Source organism: Andrographis paniculata, unplaced genomic scaffold (assembly GCF_009805555.1).
Source record: "Andrographis paniculata isolate CXL003 unplaced genomic scaffold, ASM980555v1 Contig38END, whole genome shotgun sequence".
Classification (NCBI taxonomy): Eukaryota; Viridiplantae; Streptophyta; class Magnoliopsida; order Lamiales; family Acanthaceae; genus Andrographis; species Andrographis paniculata.
In genome coordinates this window covers 537,337-547,338 of record NW_026137571.1, presented here as the reverse complement: position 1 = coordinate 547,338, position 10,002 = coordinate 537,337, and the positions used below count along the sequence as shown (strand labels likewise).

Below are 10,002 nucleotides of genomic sequence, written 5' to 3'. Positions count from 1 at the left end.
AAGGATGTGTTAAATGTTCGTGGTTGAGAGCAGTTCAGTTGCTTGAGCACCGAAGAGCAACGGTAGAGTTGCTGGGGAGAAGAACCCCGCCGAAGCAGAGCGATCGAGAAGAGAGATGGTTGGGCCGCGCCGACCTAGGATCGTGCTGTTCGGATCTTCCATCGTTCAGCAGAGTTTCAAGGTTGGAGGATGGGGAGCTGTTCTTGCTGATCTCTACGATCGCAAGGTGCTTGATCAAACGCCTATTCTGTTTGTCCATATGTGGTCTTTTGATTGACTCTCTTAGGATTTGGTGAGAAGAAATTGTTGAAAATTAAATGGATCTGCAAAAGTGATGACGTTATGCAAGTAAAACAGAACCAGTATTTGTTCGTTATAATCAGTTAGTTTTACAGATAAGGTTTTAATCATTCATCAAATCACCGAGTAGGAAGTCTTATTTTTGCTTGTTTTATTGTGGGTAAGTTCTCAATTGTCGAATACAAGAGATTTTTCTTTGTTCCTTTTCGGATTTGGTGAATGGAAATCTTCAGGAATTAGTTTATCTGAAAGGTCTGACAACGAAGAGCGAGAAATTGAGAATCAATTGTATGTGGTAGACGACACAGATTCATTACCGTAAGGCTTGTGTGGAAGTGGAAAGAGCTATATCTTTTTTATTCATTGTTTGGTGATTAACCAATCTGTGGTAGAAATTTGAGTTGAAAGTTTTGTTTTCTTCACCATACACAGGCAGATATATTCTTGAGAGGCTATTCTGGGTGGAATTCACGGCTTGCTCTGCAATACTTGCACAAAATTTTTCCAAAGGTATATCTGATTGAAAACAATCCATAGGATGGACTAATATGTATATATTGTTTGAAATTTGTTGGATCTTCTATGTATAGCGAAACATAATTTATCTGGTAATTTGTTTGATCTTCAGGAAGCGGAAGTTCAGCCATCTCTCGTCATCGTATATTTTGGGGGCAATGATGCCATGCACCCTCATCCAAGTGGCCTAGGTTCTCATGTTCCTCTTCCTGAATATCTTGAAAACATGAAAAAGATTTATCTTCATATCAAGGTAACAGAATCCTCCTTTTTCTGTTTCTCAAGTGTGGAGATCCGATTAAAATACATATCCAATGATAACAAAATTTGTTGTGTTGTTTATGTATTTGTCATGTATTGGATCTTCTAGATACATATGAGATGTTTATTGTATGCATCTTCAATTAACGTGAGAGCGAAATTAGAAGCCAACCTCGTACTCTTGCATCAAAGTAGGCTAACTAATGGGCTTAACTTAAAACATTTAACATGTTTGGGGATTTCAGGCTCTTGATTACCTGCACCAGTGTCGGAAAATTGTGGTTCGCAGTGTTACTGACATTCGATGTTAATTTATTCTTTAACATTCTTGGGAATTGCTTGAACATAGTTCTACTGAGTGATTTGGGCATAGTCACCTTACTATAATGAACTTTCTATAGACTTAGGGTGTGAATGGAACTGAATGTTAGAGAAATCATAGCAAAAATAAATATATAAATAAAATGCAGGAAATATAAATAGAATGAGAATTGATTATTATCTTTAGTAAAACAGAAAATTCTATTAATAAATGTAACTGAGAATAAAAATTTATTACTCCTTATATTTAGTAAAACATATAATTCAATTGATAGATGTAGCTTAAAAATGCATCAAAAATATCAATATGGATGAATCAATTTGGAGTAGACGAAATATTGTGTTGTAGTGTAGTGAAAAAAAGAAGCTGAATAGAGTGGGAGGAGACGATGTACAGGGTAGAGTTTTACTGAAGTCGAAGTCAAAATTTGCGGAGAAATGTTGTGTATTTAGTTTGTGATTTTTATTTTTTATTTTTTATTTTGGTTTTGGTTTTGATTTTTCATTTAAATAGCAATTTGAAGGTAATGTTTTATGAGAGGTTTTACATATTTGTGAAAATTGAATAGTAAAAAGACAAAAAGTAGTACCGAATGAATATATTCTTCATTCTCGAATTTTTGTTTTTCTCTATATGATAAAAAAAAAAAAAAAAAAAAAGAGAATGAAAAATCATTTATTTTTCAATTTTGATTTCTCTTACTCAAACAAACGAGAAATATTTGCATATATGTATCTCTATTTTCCTGTACCAAACCTCACCCTTAGATTACTAAGCAGAAACATTTAGTTGTTCGATAACAAAGTTGTAGTTACTGCTTTCAAACATCATTATTGCTGTGGATTCTGGTAATTATTTGCAGAGTCTTTCTGAGAAGACACGGATAATTTTTCTTACTTCTCCGCCTGTAAACGAGGAAATGATTCGAGCGCATTTTGGGTAATCTAAACCAAACATTTCCATTTACTTCTTGCTGTGTTAATGTTCGATGATCACACAAATCTGATGCCACATTTCTCTGGCTTGCGAATTCAGTAACTTGTTCGATAACCAACAGCGCACGAATGAATCCTGCCGGGCATACGCCGAAGCTTTGGTAAGGCTGGGCAGACAGCTGAATGTTAAGGTTGTCAATCTTTGTACAGCAATTCAGCAAAGAAAAGATTGGCCAACGGCTTGCTTCAGGTCAGTGCATTCCTTAATTCAGCTCATTCATTTTGTTCCTCGACTTATAAACACCTTGATTGGTCTTAATGCTCCATTTGTCGTCCAAATCTGTCCTCTAATTTTTGGGCAAAAATTATGACGCGGTGTGTATTTTTTATTACTTTTTGTCTTTTATATAGCACTAAATAACGGTTAATGATTAGAACTTCATATGTCCACTTAGGGTGTGTTTGTTTAGGAGTTTGGATTTTAAGTAGGGATTTGAATAGTAAAAATTTTGAATTTGAATAGTTGTATGATGTGATATAAATAGGTGTTGATGCGATGTAAAATTGATTTTTAGTATAACGTAAAAAATGAAAAATATGTGATTGATTTGATATTTTTGGGTGGCAAAAATGGGATGAACAGTGGATTTAACCAATCCCCAAACAAATACACCCTAAAATTATGCATTCTTGTTCGGGTAAGGAGACTAAAAAATAATACCTTTGTTAGGCTCTAAGGATCTCATTTACCTTTTGCGCTTTATATTTGAATATTAATTATTATATGAAAACATAGTACAAATTAAAAAAAAAAATTGCAAAAATATTTTCATCAGTGTCTTATCATATTACATTTGTACAAAAAAAAATTATACAAATATAAAAATATTTTTAAGTACAATGACGCAAAAAGTAAATGTGACTTTAGAAGGGAGAACTATATTTTAACATAAAAGTAGAATACGGCTTAAAAAAAAAATAAATTAGGGTATTATGTAAAATTTATTAAAGAATTAATAAAAATATAGTGGATAATTAAAAAAATTAGTGTCAAATTGATTATTACTCTGTCCGTTACACTTTAAATTTGTCCATTTTTTCTATTTCGGTCCGTTTTATATAATTTGTCAACTCGTCATTTTCACATAATTTGCTCTTTCATTTTTTTACATATAATTATACATTTTAATCGAATTTTAAAATTCATAATTTATATTTTTTTATTTTAATTAAACTATTTAATTATGTTAATTTTAATATATTATTATTTTTATTAAATCAGGACCTAAAACTCAGTATTAAGCTAAAGTAGACAAATTAAGTGAGACGGATGGAATATTTATTAAAAGTATGGATAATAAAATTACGAGGAGATAAAATTGTTTATTATAAATAGATTATGTAAGTTTAGTAGACAATCCTAGCATAATTTTGGCCGACATAGGAAGTATGACCTTTTATTAGAGAGATAAATTAGAATTTTTTTTTTTTTTTTTATATATGTTTTACGAACATAAAAAAAAAGTATAAATTTAGATGACTAAGTGAAATAAAATTATGATGTAAAATGGTGCAGCGACGGCATCCATTTTTCGCCAGAAGGGAGCAACATTGTGGCGAAGGAGATACTGAAGGTGATACAAGAGGCTGACTGGAAACCAAGTCTGCATTGGATGTCAATGCCGGCAGAATTCGACGAAGATTCGCCCTACTACATGGTACGTCGTGATGGTAAAACCCCTAGCAACTGTTCTAACGATATTTCTGGTTGGAAAACCGAGTTCACAAAAGAAGCCATTGTTTCAAGGCTTTGATTTGGGTTTTATCTTTTGGAATGATACGATATGATACGATACACGAGGCTTAGTGATGATAAAGAATGAAAATGAAAATACAAAAAAACGTACCTGAGTCGTGAGGGCTTGTTTACGAATCTTTTCCTCATTACTCCATAGTCCATAGCACATTTAACATAGTATATCACAGTTCTTATTTTTGTTGTTTCAGTTATTTTTTATTTTTAAAAATAATTATATATTTTAATTAAATTTTACAATTTTAAATTTATTTATTTTAAAATTTTAATTATATTAATTAATTAGTAGTATAATAAAAATAATTATAAACTAAAATTAAAATAATTAAATAGTTTAATGCAAATTAAAATTATTTAAATTAAAAAATTTAATTTTAAATAAAAAATCCAAGGAAAATAAGAGAAAATTTGAAAGAAACCGAGACCACAATAAATAAAATGATTTTTAAAATGTTTGCTGAAACCCAAGCGCCTCTGAAATGGCAAGTAATTATTGGTGCATTAATTTGTCGTATGTATTGGGCGTGGATCATGATGTCTTGATCAGCGTATATTATAAAAATAAATAATACTCCCTCCCTCTGTTCCACGTACTTGTCTGCTAGTAGATAATTAAAAATGTATTAATGAAAATAATTATTAATAATATAAATAATTATAAATTAAGATTAAGATATTAATTAGTTTAATTAAAATTTTAAAAAAAATTAAATTAAAAAGTTTAAAAGGAGAATCATTTTCTAAAAAAGGAAAGTGACATGGTATATGAGACAGACAAAAACGGCAACATGGACATACTATATGGGACGGAGGGAGTATAAATTTTTTAATCATATGTCATATTCCCTCCGTCTCAAAATTGTAGTCTGTATTGTATTTGGCACGACATTTAAAAAATATTAATATTATACTGGTAGTGAGTAAAAAAATATAGTAAAAGATTTTTTTGCCCTTGTGAGTATTAGTGTAAAAAATAGTAGTAATTGTGTAATAATAATAAAAAAATAAAAGTAGTTTTATAGGGATGTGATTATTTATGAAAATAAAACTATTATTTTGAACCAGACAATAATGATAAACAACACTATTGTATTGAGACGGATGGAGTATAACATATGTTGATTAGACCTTCGTGTATTATATAATTTCTCTTTCTTCAAATTTCTTTTTTATTTTTATTTTTTAAAATTTATTTATTATTAATTTTGATAAAATCAATAAGTAAATATTTTCTGTTATTTTTTATTTAATATTATTTACAACAAATACTAATTATTTTTTTTATTTTTTTATTTTTTTATATTTTAAATTTTTAACTAAATTTTAAATATATCATATTTTTTTTAATAACATATTTATTTTTGTTCACTTCCATTTTAATGGATTGAAGGCGTGTGGATGTAAATTGCCATACCGTACACTATCATTCATTCATTGTTCTTCTTTCCGAAGGAGGGCGGCGACACCATCGCCATTCTGCGAGCTTGCAGACCAGAGATCGCGCGCGGTGGAGCTAAGGAGCAATGGTAGGACCAAATCGGCCGCAGTTTGTGCTGTTCGGTTCGTCCATCGTGCAGATGGCTGTCAAGGCCGGAGGCTGGGGATCTATCCTCGCCGATCTCTACAATCGAAAGGTATCCTCTACTAATTTCCTTCGTTGCGTAGAGGCTTTATTATCGTGTTGATTTACTGGAGCCATTGTTGCATCAATCGAAGCTTATTTGATTCTATTCGGTCTTTGGTGCGCTTGCGTTTAATTTGCTTTCGAGGAATTAGGTTTTGATTGCAATAGATGCTCTGAGATTGTTGATTCTGGTTGATTTAATTTTGGTCTCTGCCTGAACAATTGATATCCATTCGTATTAGCTAATCAGTAGCTTGAACATTGTTTTCTTCTAAGTTGACTACAAGTATAATCAGTAGCTTGAACATTAGTTATATGATCTTGTTAGTTGTGAATACAAGGTTTTATAAAAAAAATAAATAAATAAATAAATAAATAAAAATCTTAATAAAAAAGTGGAAGTTAAATTACAAAAAATGTTAATTGTGTGTTTGTTTGTGGCTTTTATTTTTTGATTTGGATTTGGATTTTTTAATAGTAAATATTTGAATTTGAATAATTATTTAATGTGATATTTTGAATATAAAATTAAATTTTAGTATAATATAGAAAGCTTCAGGTGTGTTCTCTTTGATTTTTTATCCTATAGCATTTTTTTCAAAAAAAAAATTAATAAGTTCGTTCACTCAGCATTGTTTTTAGATGAATTGATTTTATTTTTTTATATAATATGATGTACTGTATTGATAATATAAAAAATAATAGTTTGTGTTATGATTGACTTTTTATGAGTTGATAATATATATTTTATATTAAGGTGTGTATGTTTGTATTTTTTAATAAATATTTATGGAAAAATGTTCTATTGAGAGATGCTGGGCGAACAAACTGAACATATTACACACATTCATTAATTTATATTATCTACATAATTCTCTATATTTCAAATTAAAAATATCTTTTCAAATTATTTCACAAAACATAATTTTTGAGGAAGAATTGAATAGTAAAATAATTGTTTAATTTAATATTTTTAGAAAAAATAAAAATAAGAATTGAATAGTAAAAACTCATTAAAAAATCCACAAAAGTTCATTTACTTCCCTTTGGCCAATGCACATATAGTAGTTGGTGGATATTTATGGATGCAAATTATTAGAGAGTAATTAATTATTAAGAGTTTAGAGTTAACCATAAGTTATTAGATCCAATAAATAAATTATAGACTTACTATTTTGTTTACAATATGGAATAAAAATGGCTTTTTTATTTTATGCATTCCCATGTTGTATGTCAAATTGTTATAACTGGCTGTTAGAAAAAAGAGTTCGCATAAGTAGTTGTATCAATCCCAGAACTCTTTCCAATTTATTAAGGCTTGTTTGGAAATTTTAGGAATTTTGAATTTTTTTTTTTTTTAAAAAAAGTATTTAATTTGGATAAACTACTAGAGGAAATAATTATTTGATAAGATATTTCTTAAATATATATATATATATATTGATAGAATTGTGTCAACTTTTTATTTTTTTATTTTTGAATGTATTTATTAACGTAGTGTTATTTATTATACATATAGTCAGAAATTAACGGTGGTTGGTGGAATGGATATGGAAAATTAGACTAACATTTAGCCTAGAGCCTTAAAAATTTAGGAATACTTATGTTTAGGGGTGCCTTTGTTTTGTATTTTGGTTTGATTTTTTTGTCTTTTAATTTTTGTGAGGTATAGATAATATAAAAATAATGAGTATGTGTAGTTTATAATTTTATTTATTTATTATTTTTTTTTGAGGAAATGTGTTGAAAATTTTTTAAAAGAGTAACTCCTTGTAATTTTTTTTTTCAATTTAAATAGTAATTTGAATATGATTATATAAATAACATATTTTAAAATAAATTGTAAATTTTAAATAATAAAAATAATTGACAAATAAATAAAGTTCACAAAAAGTATGATTTAGTAGTAGTCTCCAAGGCTTACGTTTGTTTGTTTTCATTTTAAATTGAGTTTGAAGGTTTAAGTTTCTTATTTAAATAATACTATTAAATATGATGTTTTATGAGACGAAAATATATTTTCGAAAAAAAAAAAAAAAAACAGAAAAAGAAAACTATATAGAAACTAAAAAAACACATTTACCATGAGATTTCGAGGAAGGTTGATTTCTTCGATAGGCAGACATAATCTTTCGAGGATATACCGGATGGAATTCAAGGCTGGCTCTTCAGTTCATCGATCAAATTTTCCCAAAGGTGTGTTTATCTTTATTACATTAATTGATCATCTTGTTAGTTATATGATCTTATTTTGCATATTGTTCTTTCTTGACGATTGAATTTAATTGATTCCAGGATGATGCTAATCCTCCTTCTCTGGTAATAGTCTATTACGGCGGCAACGACTCGATGCTACCTCACCCGACCGGCATGGGACCTCACGTTCCTCTTCCCGAATACGTCGAAAACATGAAAAAGATTGCTCTTCATATCCAGGTAATAACAAATTCAACCCTGAGTAGGCGACAATTGTTATGGTGCTGAATGATACTCTATTCGTCCCACATAATTTGTCAATATTTTTATTTTTTTCCGTTTCATATAATTTGTCTATTTTTTCTTTTAAAAAGAATAATTATATATGTTAATCGCATTTAAAATTTTATAATTTATACTTCATCTGTCCCACATAAAGTGTTAATTTTCATTGTCATCCCACTTAATTTGTCTCTTTTAATTTTTAAAAAATAATTATACACTTTAATCACAATTTTATTTTATTATTTTATTAATTTTAATTAAATTATTTAATTATATTAATCTTAATCTATATTTATTTATATTATATTATAATTTTTTTTATTAATATATTTTTTAAATTTCCATATTTACAATAATGTGAATGCTTTTAGGGGACTAAGGGAATAACTTTTAAAATTTTAATTAAATTAATTAGTTATTTTAATCTATAATTTTGTGTATTATACAATGATTATTTATACTAATATATTTAGTAATTATTTACTAAGTATATTATTGTTTCATATCTTAAAAAAATCAGACAATTAAAGTGGGACATAACAAATATCACTTAACATTCTACTATATGGTCTTACAAATGCAACATGTAAACTGATAAGGACACAAAGTATAGAAATAACACACAAGTTATGTTAATATAATATACTTAAACATATGAACTGATAGTACATAATAATAGTTTAGACAATACATATTGCAATTTATTTATACGCATATTACATGTTAACACATCCCAACATATAATGTCTAATTGACAGCACATGTCAGTTTCAACAGCAATCATGTGTTGTGTATATTATTACAATGTGCTGATTGAATCAACCACGGTCAGCACCATAACCAACCTCCCGAACACGCTTTTGCATCTCTAGAATGTACCTTTGTCCTGACTATCGATTTTTCCATTTTTGACAGAGTATTTCGCAACAAACGAGGATAATTTTTCTTACAAGCCCTCCTGTCGACAAGGCAATGATCCGTCAATATTTTGGGTAATGCCCAAGTCACTTAAGTTTACATACAACAATGTTGTTTATGTACGAAGTTTATCAGTCTTATATTTATCTCTCTCCACATTAGCAATTTTTTCGATCAACAAGAACGCACGAACGAATCTTGCCGTGTGTATTCCGAAGCCTTGGTAGACTTGGGAAGAGAATTAAACATTGAAGTCATTAATCTTTGGGAAGCATTGCAAGATAGGTCCGATTGGGCTAACTCATACTTATCGTAAGTTTTTTCATTTTCAGCTTGTCGTTTATGTTATTACATTGCTGCGGTCGAGCCTAACCTTCTTTTTCGCGATTCTTTTGACATTTGTATCCTTACGAATACTTTTGAACTAGCGATGGAATCCATTTAACTTCGGAAGGAAGCAAGATTGTAGCAAAGGAAATACTTCGGGTCATTAGAGACGCGAAATGGAAGCCAAACCTATATTGGACGTCGATGGAAATGGATTTTCCTGAGTTCCCACCGTTATATCCGGTGGGTCGCGACGGCAAAACTACTGTAATTTACCGATGGAAATTGGAATGGTTGGATGACAAGGAGCGCGAAGAGTTGATATCGTCAACCGGTGCATTGCTTTGCCTCCCTAGCTAAAATTAAGTGAAGCTCGCGATGGATGGTTGTTCCACGAAAATTATGCTCATTTGTTTTACTATATTGTGTATTTGTTTGGAGATTTGAATTTTAAGTTGGAATTTGAATAGTAAAAATTCTAAATTTGAATAGTTGTACGGTG

At 29.3% G+C, this 10,002-nt stretch overlaps 2 protein-coding genes across 2 annotated transcripts; both read left to right on the top strand.

Annotated features, from left to right (window-relative positions):
• Positions 1-4,340, top strand: LOC127251069 (GDSL esterase/lipase CPRD49-like). The gene is made up of 6 exons (XM_051274629.1): positions 1-226; positions 733-810; positions 929-1,069; positions 2,262-2,338; positions 2,435-2,584; positions 3,911-4,340. The coding sequence occupies exons 1-6, from the start codon at positions 116-118 to the stop codon at positions 4,146-4,148; spliced, it is 795 nt and encodes a 264-aa protein (XP_051130586.1). The 5' UTR covers positions 1-115; the 3' UTR covers positions 4,149-4,340.
• A 1,196-nt stretch (positions 4,341-5,536) lies between these two features.
• LOC127251049 (GDSL esterase/lipase CPRD49-like) lies at positions 5,537-9,991 on the top strand. Its single transcript, XM_051274604.1, has 6 exons — positions 5,537-5,784; positions 7,893-7,970; positions 8,070-8,210; positions 9,171-9,247; positions 9,336-9,485; positions 9,602-9,991. The coding sequence occupies exons 1-6, from the start codon at positions 5,674-5,676 to the stop codon at positions 9,858-9,860; spliced, it is 816 nt and encodes a 271-aa protein (XP_051130561.1). The 5' UTR covers positions 5,537-5,673; the 3' UTR covers positions 9,861-9,991.
• Positions 9,992-10,002: the final 11 nt, after the last annotated feature.

What these genes read in the sequence shown, in the direction of transcription:
- LOC127251069 (XM_051274629.1), top strand. Translation starts at nt 116, where the DNA reads ATGGTTGGGCCGCGCCGACCTAGGATCGTGCTGTTCGGATCTTCCATC. An exon ending in AGATTTATCTTCATATCAAG is followed by an intron (nt 1,070 to 2,261) that starts GTAACAGAATCC and finishes AATTATTTGCAG; the next exon opens with AGTCTTTCTGAGAAGACACG. An exon ending in TGGCCAACGGCTTGCTTCAG is followed by an intron (nt 2,585 to 3,910) that starts GTCAGTGCATTC and finishes AAAATGGTGCAG; the next exon opens with CGACGGCATCCATTTTTCGC.
- LOC127251049 (XM_051274604.1), top strand. Translation starts at nt 5,674, where the DNA reads ATGGTAGGACCAAATCGGCCGCAGTTTGTGCTGTTCGGTTCGTCCATC. An exon ending in CCGATCTCTACAATCGAAAG is followed by an intron (nt 5,785 to 7,892) that starts GTATCCTCTACT and finishes TTTCTTCGATAG; the next exon opens with GCAGACATAATCTTTCGAGG. An exon ending in ATGATCCGTCAATATTTTGG is followed by an intron (nt 9,248 to 9,335) that starts GTAATGCCCAAG and finishes TCTCCACATTAG; the next exon opens with CAATTTTTTCGATCAACAAG.